At 43.5% G+C, this 23,051-nt stretch overlaps 1 protein-coding gene across 3 annotated transcripts in view; it reads right to left on the bottom strand.

Annotated features, from left to right (window-relative positions):
* The window catches only part of CMSS1 (cms1 ribosomal small subunit homolog), a 507,566-nt gene that overhangs the window by 22,213 nt on the left and 462,302 nt on the right, over positions 1 to 23,051 (bottom strand). For all 3 annotated transcript variants that reach the window (XM_073616965.1, XM_073616966.1, XM_073616964.1), the window contains exons 2-3: positions 11,535 to 11,638; positions 576 to 656 (exon numbers count right to left, since the gene is read on the bottom strand). In XM_073616965.1, the coding sequence (XP_073473066.1) occupies positions 576 to 656; positions 11,535 to 11,638 (185 nt within the window). The remainder of the gene's footprint in view (positions 1 to 575; positions 657 to 11,534; positions 11,639 to 23,051) is intronic.

The following is a 23,051-nucleotide window of genomic DNA, read 5'->3' as shown; positions in this document are numbered from 1 at the left end:
CAGATGGGAACTGACCCTTATTTTGCTTCAAAGTTCCTTATTTAAAATTTAAGTTTTTTTTCCTGAAACTTCCCTCTTAAAATGAATGTGCGTGTTATACGCCGATAAATACGGTAATTTAACTGGAATTACCTTTAAAGTAGAGCTCCAGTTTTAAGGGCCCATCAACCTGCATCCACCCCCTATCTTTTTTTTTTATAAAAAAGTCTAAAAACACTATTTTTCAAGGGTCTTCTGGCTGTTCTGTTAACACAGGTCTTTCCTCTTTTGGATGGCAGAGGTGGGCAAGTCCCTACTCTGAAGGTGGGAAAGTCCCTACTCTGAAGGTGGGAAAGTCCCAATTCTGAACTCTCAAGTAATAATGTGTGAGAGCTGTTCAGTGTAATAGTGCTGTAGGGGGTGGTTCCATGTCAGCCTGGGCTTAGAGGAAGCACACTGAATGACAGCAAACATTATGTACCCCAGAAGAGGAGTGCCAGAAGAGGTGCTGGTGGGCTACACAAAATGTCCCCTATTATTCTTTTATCAACGCTCTGTAAAACAGGTAAACATATTATCAGCCCATTACAACATACCTTCTTTCTTTTTCTGGTTTTTGTTGTAGTAATTGTCTCTTCCACCTTTTCCTTTGGTTTTTTTAAAATACATTCCTTGACCTACAGAATTAATAAAATAGAATTTAGCAAAGTAGAAACTCCTAAGTAGAAACCATGTTTTTCATATGATAGAAAAATACAAGATTTGGAAATGCTGAACATATAACTGTTATTTTTTTCTTTATTTTTATAGCACTCTACAGAACATAAACACCAATTAATGACCCTCAAAGCTTTCACATTCTAAGATCGTTGCTGCTCTTATACAGACCATAGACTAGTGCAGGTTTAGGAAGCAGCTAGTTAATCAAGTAGGAGGATTTTTATAACACCTTACCTGTAAAATCCTTTTCTTGAAGTACATCACGGGACACAGAGCCATAGTAATTACTACATGAGTTATAGGACACCTTCAGGTGATGGACACTGGCACACCCAAGACAGGAAGTCCCCCTCCCTATATAACCCCTCCCATTACAGGGAGCACCTCAGTTTTGTATCAAAGCAATATACACATATCCCAAAAAAAGAGGGGAGGGACCTCTGTATCCCGTGATGTACTTCAAGAAAAGGATTTTACAGGTAAGCTGTTATAAAAATCCTACTTTTTTAATTGTACATCACGGGACACAGAGCCATAGTAATTACTACATGGGATGTCCCAAAGCAATGCCATCTGAGGGGAGGGAGACACAGAAAAAAACAGGCTGCCATCAGACACGAGGATCTATACTGCTGCCCGCAGAACACTGCACCCTAAGGCGGCGTGCTCATGCCCTTTTACATCCACCTAATAGAATTTGGTGAATGTATGGACCGAAGACCAAGTTGTAGCCTTGCAGATCTGAGTCATGGATGCTTGGTAATGCACTGCCCAAGAAGCACTTACGGCTCTGATAGTGCTTCTTGGTAAAACTGATCCCACAGGACCACTAACGCATCTGTTCCACATGTGAGTGGGTCCCTTGACCTTGACACAAAGTTGATTAACTTCTTGTTGAACCTGGACACTAATAGGTCCACATCCAGGGTTCCCTATTTCCGGCAAATCGCCTGAAAGACATTGGGGTGTAGAGACCATTCCCCAGGAAACAGCTGCTGGCGGCTTAAGAAATCCGCCTGCCAACTCTCTATGCCCGGAATTAAAACTGCAGATAGACAAGGTACATGCTTCTCTGCCCAAACCAGAATATGGTTAACTTCCCTCTAGGCTGCATGACTTCTGGTACCCCCTTGGTGATTGATGTACGCTACTGCTGTTGCATTGTCGGATTGAATCCTGACGGGCCAATCCTGTAGCCTGGACGTCCAGGCCCATAGAGCCAGACGTGCTGCCTGAATCTCTAGGATGTTGATGGGCAAGGTATTCTCGCCCTTGGACCATTTCCCTTGGACTGTAGCCTCCTCCAGGACTGCTCCCCAGCCTGACAGACTGGCATCAGTCACCACAATCTTCCAAGTAACTGGCATGAAGAATTTTCCCTTCTGCAAATTCTTGGCTACCAACCACCAACTGAGGCTCTGACTTCTGGGGCCAGACAGATTGGCAAGTCCAAAGCTTGGACTTTCTTGTTCCAAGCTGACAAGATCTTGTTTTGCAACAGTCTTGAATGAAATTGGGCATAGGGGACTGCTTCGAATGAAGCCACCATCTTCCCCAATAATCTCATGCATAGGCGGATGGTAGGACTCTTTGTCGCCTTGATCAGCTGGACCAGCTCCTTTATAGCAGTGACCTTTGATTGGGGCAAAAACACCTTTCTCTGGGCTGTGTCTATGACCAGGCCCAGGTACTCCAGCCTTCTTACTGGCTGTAATGCCACGTACACACGAGCTGACTTTATGGCAGACTTGTCTGGCGGACGGAGTCCGTCGGATAATTCGATCGTGTGTGGGCTCCAACTGACTTTTTTTTCCCAAAAGTTCGACGGACCTAGAAATAAAACATGTTTCAAATCTTTCTGATGGACTCGAGTCCGGTCGAAAAGTCCGCTCGTCTGTATGCTAGTCCGACGGACAAAAAACTACACTAGGGCATCTATTGGCTACTGGCTATGAACTTCCTTGTTTTAGTCCGGTCGTACGTCATCACGTACGAATCCGTCGGACTTTAGTTGATCGTGTGTAGGCAAGTCCGTTCATTCGGTAAGTCCGTTGGAAAGTCAGTCGAAAAGTCTGCTGCACCAAGTCTGCTGTAAAGTCCGCTCGTGTGGATGCAGCATTAGGCTGATATCTTGAAGTTGAGGATCCACCCTAAGTGTTCCAGATACTTGACCGTGGTGAACACACTCTGATTTAGGCGAGCCACTGACTGATCTACTAACAGCAGATCGTCTAGATATGCCATCACCGTTATACCCTGGGTCCTTAGCCTTGCCAGAAGTGGCGCAAGTACCTTTGTGAATAACCGAGGTGCAGAAGCCAACCCGAAGGGTAGGGCCAGAAATTCAAAATGGTGACTTTCTACCGTGAATCGTAGGAACTTTTGGTGAGTGAGGAAAATGGGTACATGTAGGTATGCATCCCTGATGTCCACTCACACCAGAAATTCTTCTCCCCGTAGAGTGGAGACTACTGATCGTTTAAAGGAAGGACGTTTAGTCTTCTTTTTCACCGGTAAAAGAGTACTTTTACCACTTGAAATTTTTTGGATGTATTTGTCCAAATCTTGCCCAAACAACCTCTCTAAGAAAAGGGAAACTAGTCAATAGCCTTTTGCAGGGTGATTCGGCTGACCGGTGCTTTAGCCACAGGCTTCTATGCATCTGCACTAGCAAGAAAGCAAGGCGAGATTCCTGATGAATAGAGTCTTTAATTGCGTCAACTGCAAAACATAAGGCCCTGGATAGGTCAGCTAAGTCCCGGGCCTGTTGAGCTGGCACATACCTTATGACCTTCTTCATTTGGTCCTTTAAGGTCTGACAAATGCCAATTGCCACTACTGCAGGCTGAGTCACCGCACCGGCCATAGCAAAGGAGGATTTAAGCAAAGATTCCAGTTTTTTATCCACTGGGTCTAAATACCTGGACATTGTCCACTGGACAAGTTAGGTTCTTATTCATGCAAGAAATGGCCGCATCAACTGCTGGGACCTTCCACTTCTTGGTGAATTTTTCCTCCATAGAATAAAGTAAAGAAAACTTTTTAGGAGGAATAAAAAGTTTATCTGGGTGCTCCCAGTCAGTATACATAACATAAGCTTTTCCAACAATGGAGAGGAAAAGCATGTAAAGCCTGAGGGGGCTTTAAAGAACCCAAAGTGGGAACCAAAGCTTCGGCCACCTCAACAGAGGGTAAATTATAGGCCAAACTAACCATCTCTGAAAGGGATTGAACCTGCAACCTTTGAGAATGCGAGGCTGAGACAGGCTCTTCTGAGACCATCTCCTCTAAAGAGGAGTCATCAGATTGCTCCTCTTCTTGGTCCTCCGATGGTGATTCAACCTCATCTTCCCACTGTCCCTCCAGCTTTGGGTCCAGGGAGGGAGAAGGGGATCTGACACGCTTTTTTCCCCCTTTTTGGGAAGATTTAGCGATTAATGAGGCTAACCTCTCTTCTAAGCCGAAGCAAAAACATCCTCAGTGACGTATGCAGGGGCTGAGATGTTAGGAGAGGCAGCAATATCTGACAGTGCCAATGGCTCATCCTGACTGGCTACATTGGGTCTTTCCAGAGAGGAAGGAACTGCAGATGCATGACCAGGATCCTCAGACCCTGAAGGTGATGCCTTTGTGCCCCCTTTTGCTTCAACTGAGCCCCCTCTGCGTGAACGCATAGTCCTAAGCACAAATGCAGAGGTACTAACCTAAATGCATCACCTGCTGAGTGCTAGTCCAGCAATATCTAAATGCTGCTATTATCTACTCAGCCTGATGCTTTAAGTAAATGTGTCCCTTTTAGAAAAGTGCCTGGTTCCACCACCTTACAGGTGCCTGATTCTCCTGTACCACTGACTGCTCAGCCAGAAAGAGTGAGGGCTTTTAATACTTTCAGCTGCTCTGCGCCTGCGCCGCTACGAACGTGCACGCCGAATGCACGTCGGCTTGCACTTTGATTCTGCCCCCTTTTTCCCCGCCGTCCGATCGTATCCATTTAAGATACGAGTGCGGGCGCCTCCGAGACAGCTGGGTGGGGGGGATCGGTGCAACAAGAAGATGATCCGTTTAGGGGGATTGCCTGGCAGATGGGCGATCCACCTGCCTAATTCCCCTGATGGCTTTAACAGTGGAGGAGGACAGCTGACCATGACCAGAGCTGCAGCTGTACTGAGCATCCACATTGTGAGGCAAGGTAAGGATACCAGACAAGTGTTTTAGACTTTCAGACCCTCTAGTGGAGAAATATAGGCATGACACCATTTACTTAAAAGTAGAAGAAATCCATAGGTTTCCCTTAGGATTATCTTCATTTACTTTATCCTCGCCGTGGGATACTGCTGAAGATCAGACAGACCCAAGCTTCACACATCACGGCAGGCCAAGTCAAGATAGACCTTCAGGGACTGGGACCCCACTTACAGGGTCCTCTTTCCTGGACCCATATAGCACCCTGCCAAAAAAACTTTTAGGTATTCGGAAGAAAGACCAAAGTGCTGGATCCCAGGGTCTAGCTCTCCAGGGAGAAGCATTACGGGCAAACCCTTGTGTCCTCTTTTCATGAGGCCGGGGTACCATTCCTTTTCCTCTTCAAGGCACTATGGCTCTGTGTCCCGTGATGTACGATTAAGAAAGAATGTTTTTGGACTCTTGGAGGAAACCAAACACAGAAATAATATGCAAACATTTGAAACGTTAATGGACAACATAAACATTGTATGATAAATGCATCCTCTGACAGTGTAAATTTTTCTGCAGTTGAGTTTAATCTTCAAATGTGAAAAAGACAGGTAAAAACAGATATGTAAATATATATTTAAAAAGTTATATTAAAATCGACATCATTCGGCTCACCCAGATAATTGATTTCCAGTTTTGTTGTGGGGAAAGCATATTTGGCCCTATTCAGATTGACTTTCCGATCGGAACCTCCATTCTTCTCTATGGAGCAGCGGGTGTAAACGGACATGTGTCCAACCTACCTCCAACCCGATCAGCCAAAAACAGACAGCGGATCGGATGGTAGTCGGGTTTAAACAGAGAGGCAGTCCATTTACATCCGGTGGCCCATAGAGGAGAGTTGGTCTGTGTTCATTCTACATGAGCAGACTGGACATGGACCTGTCATCCGCCTGCTCAGAAGGGATCAGCGGAGAGATCCCCTGCTGAGCAAGCGCATCACAGCCGGAGTCTGCCCCGTGTGAAAGGGGCCTTACTCTGTTCATGGGACATATGGATTTTAAGGCTTTTGCCTTCTTTTAGATCAGCTGAAACAGGTAATAAAATAAAAGCCTTTTTAGGTTGTACTTTACAAACACACACATTTTTTAACCTGAGTAAGAATAAGATGTAGTTATCACATGACTACATTTTCCAGTCTTAGTAGCTGACATCAAATGCCAGTTGGCCATGTAAGACTTTTCAGAATTTCAGCTAATTAGATGTAAAATAGTGTAGTCTGATGTGATAAGCAGACCCATGTAAAGAGTCTTTAAATTTATAGACGACTTTGTCTTCCAAACACTATATCAAGTATAAAACAAATCCCAGCTGTAACCACACCTATAAAACAGCACACAATGTATGTATGAGCAGCCTGTACAGTACACGATCTTACATAGCAAATACTCAAACACTAGATGTAGACGTTGGGATAAAAAGGTCTCTTCCTCCACTAATCTGCCACATCTGGTGATACTGTAAGTAGATTTTCCTAATAGGCCTTAATAGAAAGCATGCCGATTTGGCACCAGCTCATTATCTGGAATAGCTCTTCCATGTATGTTTGAAGCGCAGATTGTTAAACCAGTTTCCTGGTCTGTGTCCCGTATTGGAAAATGTTATAGCGCTCGGTCCTGAGGGATCCAGATGGAAAGCAAAGATCATTTCATCAGCACTTACATTACAGTGATTTGGGTCAGGTACAACAAGCCTCCTTATTACTGATGTAAGACATAAACTTCCTAATGAGGTAGTGAAACTTGCCTGTGATACAAGGCTAACCCTAATATTACTATCTTACATGTTTTATATACTTCTCTAATCCCTTATCATTTCCTGACTTAACTCCAGCCCCATGCACTATACAATTGTGCTTGGAAAAAAGGAAATGAATGCAGCCACCACACCAAAGACTACTAAGCTTTTGATTTGGGGTTTAGCAACACTTTAAAGCAGAACGAAACCCTCCTATTTTTTATAGCTAAGGAAGCTGCCATATTATCCTCATTTTGATCTGCCAATCAGTAGCATCTGCCATGCTACTGCATATGTAATCAGTTACGGCAGCAGAAATTTGATGGCTTGACAGTTTGGTTTGAGAGCACAAGCAACTGTGACTGTTATGATTCATGGCATGTCTTGAATAAAACTGTTTTTGGGAAGCAATTAAATCAATGGGTTTAGTTCCGCTTTGAGAGGTTGCAAAGTGAAGCAAAACCACATCTGTTGGAGGTGAATATTAAAGAGATGCCATTTTTTTTGCCATATCGCAAGAAACTTGCCTGGAGAGGAGCTAAGCATGACTGTAGACAGCACGATAAGAAAGAGAATGATAGAAAAAGAACAAGTAAATGACAGGCAGTTATGATGCAAGGTAGAACATTAACCCAGCAAAAGACAAGGCCATATGGAAAGCAATGGTGGAAGTAAAGTTCTGGGTTTAAAGTTCACCAAAGACAGCAAGCAGACTTGGTAATGGTTAGAACTGCTTTTGCTAAAAAAAAAAAAAAAAAAAAAAAAAAAAAGTTTATTGCCTTAACTATTATCTGTGTAAAACCCATCTCTGACCACTTTATACCTCACCTCAAATGCACCTTTCACTGCTGCACTGGGTAAAAATGTGACCATGACAAAGTGCTGAGGCTTAGCAGCCAATATCACAAATGAAAGGGGTGACACCACCGCTCCCTTTGAGCTTTGAGACCAACCTACACTGGGCATTTTGATGGTAAAAAGAGAAGTTTGCGGTGGGTTTACACAGACCCTGTCACTTTGCTCTGAATGCCCATTCTGGTGCCCATGCCTCATTAAGCCTCCAGTGATGGTTTCCATGTAGGCTACTCAGCAGGGCAGGAGATATTTTTTTTTACTGGGGGAAGTTTAGCAATGGGCAACCAGAAGACAATAATTAGGCGGAATGTGCAGTATAACATTATTATAGGCATGGCAAAATTGAGCTAACAGTGGGAAGCGCTTATACCTTACACCTACTCACTGTATACAAGGTAACATATGACACAGTGCTTGTACTCACACACTATGCTTTATTACTGTGCTCCAAGAGGCTAACAGAATGTAGAAACCTCAGTTGTACCTACATGTGCTGGTGCTCCATGGTTTGCGGGGAGGAAAATTCCAGTGCACTTGTCCCACCTGCTCTATCTTTCATAGCTCCATCATTTGCAATGCTTTCTGACACAAGCTCATAATGTTCTTCTAATGGAAAGTCATCTCCAACATGATTGGCACTCTAGGGCTCCATGTCGTGGTCATCCACAGGCCCAGACAGGAGTTGAAATCCACTGTAAAAAAGCAGGATGAACGATGCAGGCTGGCGAGGGAAGACAAAGGGCACTGGGGCTTCTTCCTGGAGAAACTGTTGCTTTCAGACGGCACAGAAAAACATGTGAGGGATGGCAGCCACATGCTGGCACTGGCTGCAGGAGACTGGCGCACTCAGGAAGATAAAGAGGTACAGCTGGCCCTGACAGCAAGAAGGAATCAAATTTTGGGAGAGAAATGCCAACAGCTTGTAGGAGATCACAGATGGGAACTGTGGGTCAGGCTGGCACACAGAACTGGTACTGTCTCAAGGAGTGGATCACAATCAGAGACCAGGATGGCTTCCAGGAAATTTGAATCAGGGAATTGACCTCTACAGCTGGTCCTAGTGCAGGAATGGATCATAGCAGAGAAAGTATATCTGTTGTTGTTTCTTCTGCATGCATAGGTAGGACAGTAACAGAGCTAGTTATGGTATGGAAAGAATGTCCGAGAAGCTCAAGCATGATGTCAGTGCAGGGCAACAGTGCCGAGCAGATGCCTGGCAGTGGCGGCTGCAGCAAGGGAACGATTGGCCATAGGGCCCCCTACTAACCCTATAGGGCTCAAGCCCCCAGTACAAGTAGGACTGCTTCCAACTAGCTCTTGGCAACCCTGCAGGTGTGTAGGGTCCAGTTGCCTTTGCAGCTATTCATTGTTCTCATCTCCCTGCTGCACTGTCTTATCAGCAGCTGGAAATAGACACAGGCTGCTGTGTTTAGTGTGCCTGGGCTGTGTGGCTCCTGTGGCTTAAAGGGGCTGCCAGCCAGGGCCTCCAGAATTAGGACACCCATATTTCCCCTCTTATCTACGGTCCTGCTTTGCAGCATCTTTAAAGATGTGTACAGATGTTGCATTTTTTATGCTTATGAGTTTTATTAGCTGCTCCTTTGGACCAAACCTGTTGAAGTTGCAGGAGGTTAATCTTAATGAACATTTGTCTTTTTTCACTTTAGCTTAAGTATAATTGTTTAATCCATATGAGAATAAGCATGCTACTCATGCGTTTTATGTATTAAAGATAATATGTTTATGTACAAAGATAATGACCAAAAACTGGATTTACCAAACTGGTTCAGGAGATCTTTTGAAACTCTTGGCTTTACACTGCACCAGATACAGTATGTTATTGCTCAACATAAAGATGGGAGAAATTTGGGCTTGTTTGGTTAAGAAATATGGCAACGACACTAATTTTGTTAGCTTGTAACTGCAAAAGCAAAAGAATATTTTATTTTCTGGACTTAATTTAGTCCCCCCCTCAACTTACATCTCTTGGGATTACAATTATCTCTAGCGCGTTTGATTCCACTCTTTCATCCAACTTGGCAATCTCAGAAAATGCTCAGAGAGCGTTAAGAGACTAGAGTACTCTATGCCCAATATAAAAACTCAAGTGCTGATCTATTTGAAGCTCTGACATCAACTGCAATTCCTCATCAAATGCAATTCCCACTGTCTCATCAACTACACGAGCAGCAGTATCTATGCTATGTCTCATACAAACATAGAATAGTGACGTCAGGAAAAAGACAGTGTGGTCCATCAAGACTGCCCCATTTTTTTTTTTTACAATTTTTACCTAAGGATAGATCAATGTTTGTCCCAAGCATGTTTAAATCCATTTACTGTTGACTGACTAACTACCATTGCTTGAAGTCTATTCTAAGCTATGGTGATTTTTAAAATGAAATCCGGGGACATATTTTTTTTTTATTGGCAAATGGTAAACAATTTTATATGCATATTTTCCCTTATATGAAATATGCAGTGTATGTGTTTATGGAATGATTGTATGCAAACATCTCCGGGCCCCCTGTGTTCAGTGGGAGCCGGGTGACAGTAAGTGGACTATTTCTTTATCTTTGGGGGCTGGGCTTCAACTGTATAGCGTGCTGTGGCAGATTAATCTGCCTAAACCCGAAAATAAAGAAATAGTCCGCTTACTGTCCCCCTGCCTACACTGAGCACAGGGGGGCCGTAGACGTTTGTTTTGTAAAAAGCTACACTGTGGGGGATTAGCTTAATGGTGGACAGGATTTGGGAGTCCCCGCCCGCTCTACCGCCCCCCTGCTGAGATGACAGATCTGGGGACAGATCCGGGGACAGATGGGCTCTGGGGACAGCGTCCTCAATCCAGGGGACTGTCCCCGGAAACCGGGGACGTCTGGTCACCCTATTCTAAGCACCAACTCCTTGTTCAGTAAAATAATACTTCCTAAGGTTAGTTTTGAACTTTCCTCCTATTAGTTTGAGGTCATGTCTACGTGTTCTTGATCTTGGCATAATATCGAAAATACTGACCTCATAAAAACAAGTTAAGGTTTAAGTTAAGGCCTTAAAAATAGATGGAAAGTGATGCAGATTTCTACATTTTATAGTCAACTGTGCAGGGGGTGAGGGAAAATTTACAGGGACACCGGTCTAAAAAAGGATTTTTCTTCACTTTAGGAAGATTTCCTGTTGTGTCTCCAGGATAGAAGGTGAAGAGCACTCTTCTATAGGACACACAAAAAAAAACCTAACAGGGATTTTACTAGTCTTTATGCAATGAGAAAAAAAAATTGTCTTTAGATACACTTTAAGGCAGAGTTCCAGCCTGGGTGAAAAAAAAATAAAAGTTAGCAGCTACAAATACTGTAGCTGCTGACTTTTAACCTCTTCCTGCCTGTGCTATAGCCGAAAGACGGTCCCATTACCACGTGATCAGCAGACTGATTGCCAAGTCAGAGGCATGCAAACACAATCCAGGTTGCAGAGAGGTAAACTCAGTAATAGTGCACAATAGCAGAGTATCGGTATAAATACAGACAAGCTGGGTACAAACATAATCCAGACAACTTGCAGCAATAATCCAGGGCATAAACAGGTAGAGTGAACTTTATCAAGGGCATAGGCAAAACAGACATAAAACTTTTTATCAGGCACATTCCCAGCATTCAATGTACCCACTCTTGATTAAGGAACAAATGGGCATTGCAGATACTTGTGTTGCAATTCGGAGTAATGAGCACCGGATTGTGAAGTTTCAAGGCTGATCGTTACACCAAGCTTTGGTACCAGTGTGCTTAAAGTTGTGTGCCATCAAGTAACCACACCAAGAGGCAGCCCAGCTCTAATATTTACTCCATTAGCTACGTATGGTCTGGACCTTTGACAAGCAGGGGGTGTGCAGCTGTAATTAATATTGTACATTTTAAAATATTTTAAAGATTTATGCAAGATTGTAAATACATCATATAAAAAAAGCACACCATCAGTAGAGTACAAAGATTTTTAACCTATTTTATGCATATTACCGGTTTCTTTTTCTTCTTGTGAGTCTTATCTGAAGCCACTTTCTTGCTCTTCTTTGCAGTAGGTTCCCCATCACTTTGTTCACTTTTTACATCATCTGCGGGTTCTGAAAAACATATTTACAAGTGAGTCTGCCATAAATTATATTTACTATACAGTATATGAAATGTGCTCTGTATGAACAAATCCAACTACTGTAGTAATGGCATCCTCAGACAAAAGCAATAACCGTTACTTCTAAAGTCAGAAAGCTGATTAAGTTTAACATTTATCTATTTTTCATATATGTTAAAGCTAGACTCAGCAGGCTTTTCACAGCATTTCTGGGCAGGACTGCAGCATCTTATCATATTATGCTTTACTAAAACCTATATATGATTTTTAAGAAAGAGGAATGAGATTTTTTTTTTAAAGCTGAACTCCTTTTTTTTCAGTAGAACTGAATGGAATGATCAATCCCAACACAGATCATACCTCTGTACTATGTTGCTCTGTTGTCTGCAGAGCCCCTGATATCCTAGTATTAGTTGTGTCTTTGTATCATGTGACACCTTGTATAAACTACTGATATACTCTTTCCTACCCACAGCCCCTTCCTGCAGCAGCTAGAGTCTATAACTCTCCTCTTTGTAGTCTTTCAGAGTCTGCAAATGATGTAACTTCCTTCACAGCTCTGATGGTGGGTGGGGTGGAATACATCCTAATTAGCGTTCAATCCGGTCCAGTCACACCTACAGGAAGAGTCCAAACCTCCCAAGTCCCACCTCACAGCATTATTCAAGAAGGAAACCCTTTCATATACACACGCAGTCTATTTTGAAAGCTAGCTGTGCTGCTGCTGGGCGGAATCGAATGGATGTCAGAGAACAGTCCACAGAAGAACTGGCACATTTGCTAATGCCCAGCGGAATCGCAGATTGGCACATAGAAATTCGCCAATGCTAATGCACACAAAGGCACGAACGGCCGCAAAGATTCGTGTGCCAGTGTGCATGCGTGTGCGCCAAGGCCCTCACAATGCATGACAGATTCTGGTGCCCAGTGGCCTATTTAAAGCCAGCAGCATCAGCCATTAGTTGCTGGATGATTTTCAGCTCCCCGTGTGTTCCTGTTCTTGATTTTATTGTATTTCCTGTTATTGACCCGGCTTGCCTTTGAACTGTCTTGTCTCCATTCCTGGCTTTGATCCTTGGCTTGTTCTATTGAGTCCGCTCACCCGAGTATAACCTCTGGCTTGTTCTTCTGGACTTCCCTGCTGCCTGATTACCAGTGTATGACCCCGGTTTACTCCTGACCCTGCTTGCTGCCTTACCCCTGGCTGATATTCCCTGTATGACTACTGGCCTGACTCCTGACCCTGCTCCTGGCTCTCCGTTCGGCCAAGTCTCATCTGGTACATCTGAGGGACCCCTGCCCAGCAGTGCATCCTGCTGGTCCATAAGCCATCCAGCAGACTTCTCATCACATCAGCGCAGCTGGCAACCCCTGCTTCTTTGGGCATAACACTCCCTGTCACTACCTTCAGGGGTGCCCTGCACACAGCTTTTATTTTAAAAAAAGATTCACAATAGATTTCTATAGGAAGTTCTTCCTTAACAAAAGCCAAGTAAACAAGAAGTCCATATGCAGGATGCAGAACACCTAGAATGGTAGACTGCTGGAAAAAGTACCTGAACATCATAAGTTTAAGGTAACTACATACAATTTAATATCTATTCAGTAAACATCAGTGACTACATGTTCAGGATACATCAGTGCTCTGTGATACCCGCTGGTGAGAAGTCATTCACTTTGGTTCGTATGCAATGGGTTTTGGAAATGTAAAGACTAAAGTTCACCTTTTACATACTGTATAATGGTCCATGGATACAAGGGGACTCAGTAGTTTAAAATAAAATGTGTCATTTGTAAAAATATTGTTTAATGCTAATGCCATACCTGTAGGCCAGGGCTCAATCTGTGGCCCTCCAGCTGTTGTAGAACTACAAGTCCAGTTAGGCATTGCAAGACTGATAGAGGTATGATGGGACTTGTAGTTTTACAACAGCTGGAGGGCCACAGGTTGCGCACCCATGCTGTAGACCTTTCTGTCACTCTTGAAGCTTGGCCAGAATACTTTAAAATGTTTACATTCCTATGTCCTGACTTATTTCCAGGACATGACAGTCTTTGGGCTCTCAACCCAAGCATTGCTGAAGCAAGCGCTCTTCCTGATCCATGAGCTGCTCACGTGCAGCACAGACTCTCCCATTACACATCCCCACCATAATTCTCACACTGCTGTAGCCCCTTTCCATCTCATACTCTGTGCTACAATAAAATGGAGACTTATCCTCCTTCTTTCAGGACAGCTAAACGGATTATTACTTTATTTGTCCTCAAAGAAGATGGCTCAGCCACCATTTTGTTGTAGCCTATGTCCTAGAAATAAGACAGGATGTAGGGATCATTTGGCTGTACTTCTCCTGTGGATCACAGAAGTGGAGTTTGTTCTGCACTCCTGTGACCCGTTTTCAGCATACAGCAGGCTGGAGCCCGCTGCAGGCTCACATCACAGAGCCGGTCCAGGCTGGGGAAAGATTGCAACAATATAGGTCTGCCCACAACCCTGGACTAGCACCTGGCTCAGCCTCTCAGTGAGCCTGAGCCAGCTGCTCTTGCCCCCTCCACAGCCCAGCACTCCAGTGAGAGTTGGGGGGAGGAGGAGCAGAGAGCAGTGACTGACAGTTACCAGCTCTCTGCTCAGGGAACTCTGAGAACCAAGCGATTGGCGGTGTTTGATCGTTTGGTTCTCAGTCTTAAAGCCGGTGGGGAACAGATGCAGCATTGGACCAATGCTGCATCCACCTAGGGAAATATAATTCTTGAAAAAAAAAAAAAAACCTTAACTTTTCTTCTAACTGTCAGCAAAGTGACTGCATACAACAGTGTTTCCACTTGAAAAGCAACCTTCCTTGACACATTTGACAACTCCTGGCTTGCAACAAGTTCCCCTATCCTTGGGAGCAAGCCAGGAGTGGTGAAACTTGTTTTTGAGTAAAGACGTATGCAGTTTTTATTAGTACCCTTTTGGTTTACACCCCTTTCTTTCCTTTTCCCCTCACAGCGCAAACACCATCACCATTTACACATTTTTTGTTTCTGCTAGGATCAGAGTCACAGGTGTGTGCAGCAGTGCCCCTTTAGTTTTAATTTGTGTAGACAGCGCAGGAGTTTTTTCTATACACATGGAGGCAGACTATAGTAGCCAGCACCCAGATTGTCCATGTATAATACCAGGAGCGAGTCTTGAGTGGAGCTATGGTTTCAGACTCCCTGAGTGACCAAAAGGCCTACAAGTATGGCATTTGCATTAAACAATACTTTTACAAATATTTTAAACTACTGGTGCCTCTTGTCTGCAACTAGCAGGTTACGTAAAAAAGATGAACTTATCCTTTAAAAAAGGCTAGCTACACTTCAGAAGACATCTACTGCCTGTAGTTGTCCTTGACTATATTCTGCTCATTCCATTAAAAGATGCTATAAACAAGAGAGATCATGATCATTTTAAAAAGGAACCTTTTGCTAGCTTTGGACAGACAGGGAAGGGTTAGAACATCTGATTTAACTGCTCTATCCCTGTTGGGGAGATTTTTCATCAACTCCCATCCCTACTCTATCTATTTGTGGGACAGAAACTGGTCAATTTTATTTACTGAAAAATGATGTGGGTGCCCTTGAAGGAGAACAGTGGAAAGAGGCGTTACAGGAAGTACGAATATCGTCCTTATATGTAGCACAGCGACTATCCCAGTTGTACATTATACTGAGAGATCACTACATGCCAGCCAAGCTGGCCAGAATGGGGGGCGAGACCGGACTCGGACTGCCCGAGATGTGCGAGAGGCCATGGGGACTTGATCCATATGCTGTGGCATTGTCCCAAGCTACACCTATACTGGACAGGGGTCCTAAAAACTATTAACAATGCCTTTTCAGTCTCCATCCCGACCGACCCCAAACCATGCCTGCTAGGTATCCTAGACAACCTCCCCCTGGATGACAACCTTAAACCGCCCATCGCCCTGTTTCAGGCACGCCTGCTCATCCTTCGAAGATGGAAGGCGACTGAGCCCCCCACAACTAAAGAATGGATCGGACAGATGGGCGACACCTTACGGCTGGAAAAGTTTATATTCCAACATAGAGGACGTCCGAGCAAATTTGATGATCAGTGGTCACCCTGGCTGAGTTCTCTGGGCCTGTCCCTGGTGGACCTCATACTAGATAGGTTATTGGGTTGCTAAATCACAAAAGATAACACACCAGGTCACATTGATGGTTCATAGCTAGAGCAGCAGGTCTTGAGTATCACAGGATACACTAATAACGAAACGCAAGTTGTAAATATAATGTCCTAGGCAGTGGTGCAGTGATGCCAATAGTTGATGTATGTATATTGCGAGTTATTGGAACTGGAATTTATCGAAATGTTTGTAAACTGAGTTTTTCAATAAAACTTTTTATTCTGAGAAAAAAAAATGTTTTTTCTTTACTGGAAGTCAGACGGTAATAAAATGTCAACAGTGGTTTGAACCCTTCCCTTCTTAAAAAGTAGTGTTTTCTGCTATGCCCTTGATGAAAAAATGTTCCCTTACATTCTGTTCTTCTGAAATGACAGAAATCAGAAAGACCTTCCTATGAGGGAAACAAAAATTCCCTATATAGTGCATTTTTGGTGACAGGTGACCCTTGATGTCTCACCTTTCCTCCAATGGTTTGCAAATCGTATTCCATTAGATTCCTACCCAGTTATACTCGCTGGGGACAGTGACACTAGGACCCGGTCGTGATGTTTTACACGTCGCTTCCGGGGTCAATGACAACAGGAAGGGGAGATCAGCGAAGGGATGTTCACTGATCTCCATTCCCTCTACACAGCGGCAGCCACCATTCTGGTCCCAGGTTTGCTGATAGCTGTGCGGAGCTAAGGAAAAATGGCAGGGGTTTCTGGGGGTGTGTGGAAGCGATCTGGGGAAGCCGTACGACTTGTCAGATTCACTGCAGCTGCCGGCAGTGTGTGTAAAATCCACTGAAGCCACCACCGTAATTTCTAGAGCCATGGCAGTAATAGTGGTTATAACCCTAAAACAAAAATTGTTTTTTAAAACAATGCCTCTAAATACCATTTTTCACATATTTTCAGGCAGGACACCCTCTTCTCCTCCTATCCAGGGCTACAGCAGGAGGGGCTGAGCAGCCAGCACAGCGGTCACGTGACCACCCCGGCTGACGTCAGAGAGAGATCTTGGCCCCTCCCACTGTATCCCTGGATTGGAGGAGGACAGTGGCCGGAAGCCACATAGCCGGTCTGAAAATATGTAAAAAAAAGGTATTTAGAGGCATTGTTTAAAAAAAAACACTTACACTGTGTGTTATGGCTGCATACAAGAGAGGGGCTGGCAGTGAATTACTTCTTTAAGGTTACAACCACTTTAAAAACTATGGAGGAAAGAATTTACAGCTGGGTGGACACTTCAGACAAAGCAGTGCATGTCAGAAACTTAGGAAGACTGCACCGGAGACCATGCAAAAATTCAAAAGATCACAGTCCAAAGAAAACTTGAAAATGACAGCCACATGGGTAAATCAGAGAGTCTTATCCTTGTGTTAAAGCTTTGTGCATTGAGTCCTAAAAGTATTACAAGGTTCAGCTCAAAAATGCAAAACCCAGAATGTAGGTGGTACATGTATGTTACAAAGAGGTTGCACTAAATTGTGAACTGCTGCAGGACTACAAGTGGTACACAGACATTTATATATTTAATAGTATATATTATATACTATTTATTATACTGTATATTAAATCACATGAAAGCTCTAATAAGTCCTGGAATGGAAAGAATGTCCAGGAATATACTCATCTTCATTGCCAGTCATCTGACAAGCTTTAGCCTGCTTCACCTTGAGAGGTGCAGGGATAGGATAACGAGCAGGAATCCCAGTACTAATGAATGAGGGAAACGTGTAACCTTGCAATGCATGTAAATAACACTGTCACATGAGTTTTACTTTGTGATGGCCAGAGATCACTATATATTCCAGCCAAAACACTACACAAAATTCCAAATTATATCTAAAGCCATGACCTTTTTTCATTTTGGATAGTGTACCAAGTATTTAAAACCCCTGTCAAGTTTTTTTTCTGAAATCTGTGTCCCATTTGAGAGACTTTCTGTCACTTCCTGTCTTGTAGACATAACAGGAAGTAAGAGTAAGCCTAGGTTCACACTAGTGCTCACTCATGCATTTCAGTATTTTCTTATGCATTGTAAGTAGTTTCTTATGCATTGCAGTGCAGTGGCAGATGCAGGAGAAATAGCAGTAGTGTGAACTGGGCCTAAATTCCTCAAAAGTTAAAGTGATACTAAAGCCTCAGTTTTTTCATTTAAAAATAACAAACAGATGTAGCACCCTGGTGTTTAGGCAGGGTTGCTATTAAATGTATCTGCCAAGTGATAGTTGCCTTGGCTAATTGTCAGTAGGTCAATTGATTTTATCCTTACTCTGAAATTGCTGCACTTCTCTCTTCTGTCGCTAGGTGGCTGGGTACCTGGTGATGTTAGACAAGACAAGGGCATTGCAAGGACAGATTAGGAATGAATGGGGTGTCTCAGCCAATGAGCAGGGATTTTCTTGATCCCTTGGCCTGCTGGGAGAGCCTATTTATTTGGGTGGAGTCAGGTGATCGGGGTTCTGTGCCACCTGGACAGCTGTCAGTTTGGACGTGTGTTGTAATGCCCTGGGCTGCTAGGCCATAAGCTTTGGGCCTACCCGGGGACATCTGGCTGCTAGGCTATCTGAGGGCCTATTCAGAAGCAAGCGTAGGGTTGGGATTGAGGCTTGCAGTCCAACCAGAAGCAACGGTTCTACCGGCCGTAGAACCAGCTGTGGTCGGAGGTAGAGGGGAAGCTGTCGCCACTAAGGGCCCATCTACCTTGCTACCAGAGACAACTATGAGTAGCTGAAGCAAGTACCAGAGCCATATGCTCACCAGCCGGGGACGGTAAAGAATGGGGAAGACTTCAGCAGGTGCCAAGCCAGGGACCCAGCCAGTGCAGGTGACGCTTGCGGAGCATTATTGTGTGCCAAGCCAGGGATCAAGCAGGCCAGCGGGGTGACGCTTCAGAAGTATCTATCTAGGGACCCAGCAGGGATGCGGGGGTGACGCTTGAGGAAGATACTGAGTGAGAAGATTGGAAGAGCTCAGGGGATCCAGTGGCTAGTGGATCTTTTAGTCTAATGAAAGACTGGGAGCTCAGCTGAGTGAAGTTCTACAACAGGAGATTGTAGAAGTGGAGGATTTCATTGCAACCGTTGTTAGAAACTGTTACAAGATTGTTTCCATAGGAAACAACAGTCCTACTCATGCAGACGTGGTGTCTAGCTGGATGCCTTTCTCAGCATGGCTGTCTGCCTATAGAAGTCTCGGAATCTGCTAATTAACATTGCATCTCCTAAAGGATGTCCTGGCCCTAACCCTCTCTCCCACATTTCTGTTTAAGAGACAATAAATCTCTCTGCATTCAAGAAGTGTCTGGCGCCCATCAATCTACCTTGCATTATACCCACTATACCTTGTAACCCACTCTACACAGAAAGATGTCAGCTGTCCCTAACTCTGGAGGTCACCATTAGGCCTCAAGGGGTTCAGGACCTTGCTACACAAGTTATACTTACCTGCTCTGTGCAGTGGTTCTGCACAGAGCAGCCCAGATCCTCCTCTTCTCGGGTCCCTCACCAGCGCTCCTGGCCCCTCACTCCTGCCGAGTGCCCCCACAGCAAGCAGCTTGCTATGGAGGCACCCAAGCCCAGCTGCTGCTCTGTGTGTCCATTCAGACACAGAGCCGAGGTTCGGCCCTGTCCCCCCTCTCTCCTCATTGGCTCACTGACTTTGACAGCAGCAGGAACCAATGGTGCTGTCCTGTTGTCTCTGCCAATGAGAAGGGAAAGTCCCGGACAGCCGAGACCCTCGTGCAACATCACTGGATTGAGATGGGGCTCGGGTAAGTATTGAAGGGGCTGCTGCACACAGAAGGTTTTTCATCTTAATGCATATAATTCATTAGGATTAAAAACCTTCTGACTTTACAACCACTTTAAGTAAGTCTCCACTCCACTGAAGATTTCCCCTCTATTCATGTTCAGGTCAGTCTTAGATTTTGAATTTTCTTCCACTTTCAGCACTAGTTATGATGGTCATTAGGGCAAACAGAGATTGTGACTCTCTCCAATGGGGAGACAGACAGCAATAAAAAAACTAAAAATGGTTCTAACCCCCCTCACATTACTCGGAACTATAAAAATTTTGTGTCAGTGTTTATTGCATACTAGCCCATTATGCTTTTAATTTGCAGGCTTTGCAGGGAGCAAAAGAGGAAGTAAAACCCAACAGGGTTTACTTCCTCTTTAAACAACCTGATGACAAAGGCTTATTATACATACACTACAAAAAATTAGACAAAGACAAAAACAAGGGAATACAATAAAAATAAGCAGGATAGACAAGAAACAATGGATAGAATATGAATTACATGTCTCAATTAAGATATATACACATACACAGTGCGGCAAAAAAGTATTTATTCAGCCACCAATTGTGCAAGTTCTCCCACTTAAAAAGATGAGAGAGGCCTGTAATTGTCATCATAGGTATACCTCAACTATGAGAGACAAAATGTGGAAACAAATCCAGACAATCACATTGTCTGATTTTTGAAAGACTTTATTTGCAAATTATGGTGGAAAATAAGTATTTGGTCACCTACAAACAAGCAACATTTCTGGCTCTCACAGACCTGAATCTTCTTCTTTAAGAGGTTCCTCTGTCCTCCACTCATTACCTGTATTAATGGCACCTGTTTGAACTTGTTATCAGTATAAAAGACACCTGTCCACAATCTCAAACAGTCACACTCCAAACTCCACTATGGTGAAGACCAAAGTGCTGCCGAAGGACACCAGAAACAAAATTGTAGACCTGCACCAGGCTGGGAAGACTGAATCTGCAATAGGCAAGCAGCTTGGTGTGAAGAAATCAACTGTGGGAGCAATAATTAGAAAATGGAAGACATACAAGACCACTGATAATCTCCCTCGATCTGGGGCTCCACGCATGATCTCACCCCGTGGTGTCAAAATGATCACAAGAACGGTGAGCAAAAATCCCAGAACCACACAGGGGGGACCTAGTGAATGACCTGCAGAGAGCTGGGACCAATGTAACAAAGGCTACCATCAGTAACACACTACGCTGCCAGGGACTCAGATCCTGCAGTGCCAGACGTGTCCCCCTGCTTAAGCCAGTACATGTCCGGGCCCGTCTGAGGTTTGCTAGAGAGCATTTGGATGATCCAGAAGAGGATTGGGAGAATGTCATATGGTCAGAAGAAACCAAAGTAGAACTGTTTGGTAGAAACACAACTCGTCGTGTTTGGAGGAGAGAGAATGCTGAGTTGCAAGCAAAGAACACCATACCTACTGTGAAGCATGGGGGTAGCAACATCATGCTTTGGGGCTGTTTCTCTGCAAAGGGAACAGGACGACTGATCTGTGTACATGAAAGTATGAATAGGGCCATGTATTGTGAGATTTTGAGTGCAAACCTTCTCCCATCAGCAAGGGCATTGAAGATGAAACGTGGCTGGGTCTTTCAGCATGACAATGATCCCAAACACACCGCCCGGGCAACGAAGGAGTGGCCTCGTAAGAAGCATTTCAAGGTCCTGGAGTGGCCTAGCCAATCTCTAGATCTCAACCCCATAGATAACCTTTGGAGGGAGTTGAAAGTCTGTGTTGCCCAGCGACAGCCCCTAAACATCACTGCTCTAGAGAAGATCTGCATGGAGGAATGGGCCAACATACCAGCAACAGTATGTGACAACCTTGTGAAGACTTACCAAAAACGTTTGTCATTGCCAACAAAGGATATATAACAAAGTATTGAGATGAACTTTTGATATTGACCAAATACTTATTTTCCACCATAATTTGCAAATAAATTCTTTCAAAAATCAGACAATGTGATTGTCTGGATTTGTTTCCACATTTGGTCTCTCATAGTTGAGGTATACCTATGATGACAATTACAGGCCTCTCTCATCTTTTTAAGTGGGAGAACTTGCACAATTGGTGACTGACTAAATACTTTTTTTTGCCCCACTGTATATAATGAAATAAAAAATACATACAAATAAAATTGAATTGAATAAAAAAAATATATAAAACATTTTTAATATGAAAGAATTCTAAAAAAATAATAAATAAATTAAAATATAAAAAAATTAATAAAAATTAAAAATATTAAATTTGAATTACTAATGAAAATAAAATTTATAATAAAAATAAATAATGATAAGGATGATTCTCAAGAAAGTACATTTGATACAGACCATACTGTGTATGATAGCCCAAAGTACATATTCACTAAATATTAATGATAATAATAATATTTGTGATAGAACCAGGCAAGTTAGTTAATTAATTCAATGATTCGTTAGTTTATGATTAATGTTCCCACGGTTCATAGTATCAAAACCCAATGAGAACCTAATTGGTGTTTTATCTATTACCATTCATATATTACAAGTATATGAAAAAATGTAATAAAAGATATAATGGTGATTGGAAGCCATGTAGGAATGGACAAATGGTGCCCAATACAAAACATCCTATGCTATATGTTTACTATGATCCCCTCAGTATGTAACCTATGGGTACACCCTGAGGATATACAGACTGAAAACTGGCGGTGACAGGACAATAAGGAATGATAACAGAAGGGGTCTAGATTATACTATGAATCTCTAGGCCTTCGTTCAACCCATTGGGAGATAGAGAGGCCAGTGTATAGATCCAGAATGATTCTCGTTTGCACAACAAGGAGAACCTCTCATTATCAGTCAGAGAACCACCCGGGATGCATTCGATGGCCACAACCTTTAGACAATGGATGTTTTTAGCATGATAGGTTTTGAAGTGGTGGGGGACACTATGTTCATGAAGTCCCTTCTGTATAAACTGTCGGTGCTCCCCTACACATTTTAGTAAGGTTCGCATCGTACGGCCCATGTATAACAAGTTGCACAGGCCTGCGTACATTTATCACATACTCAGTGAAGCAGGTAATAAATTGCTTTATATTGTACTCATTACTGGCCAAATCAGAAAAAGAGGATTGGCCATGTTGCATGAACTGGCAAGTCAGACAACCCCTTTTCTTACACTGGAAAATACCAGTTCTGTTGTTGAAATAGGACCTAATTTCCATAACGCTCTCCTTTCGAGAATTCTTAAGTTTGCTCGGTTTGCTTCAGAGTACGTGTTCTTTTGAATGTGATCTGTGGCGCTGGGGGTAGGATAGGTCCTAGTTTCGGATTCATATGCAGAATATGCCAAAGTTTCTTAACAATATTCTGAATGGATCTATATTTGCTGTTATATTAGGTGACAAAGCTAATTGTGTTGACATCTGTCTC

Source organism: Aquarana catesbeiana, linkage group LG02 (genome assembly GCF_042186555.1).
Source record: "Aquarana catesbeiana isolate 2022-GZ linkage group LG02, ASM4218655v1, whole genome shotgun sequence".
NCBI lineage: Eukaryota > Metazoa > Chordata > Amphibia > Anura > Ranidae > Aquarana > Aquarana catesbeiana.
Note: the sequence above shows the minus strand (reverse complement) of the source record. Positions and strands in the feature narration are given on the sequence as shown.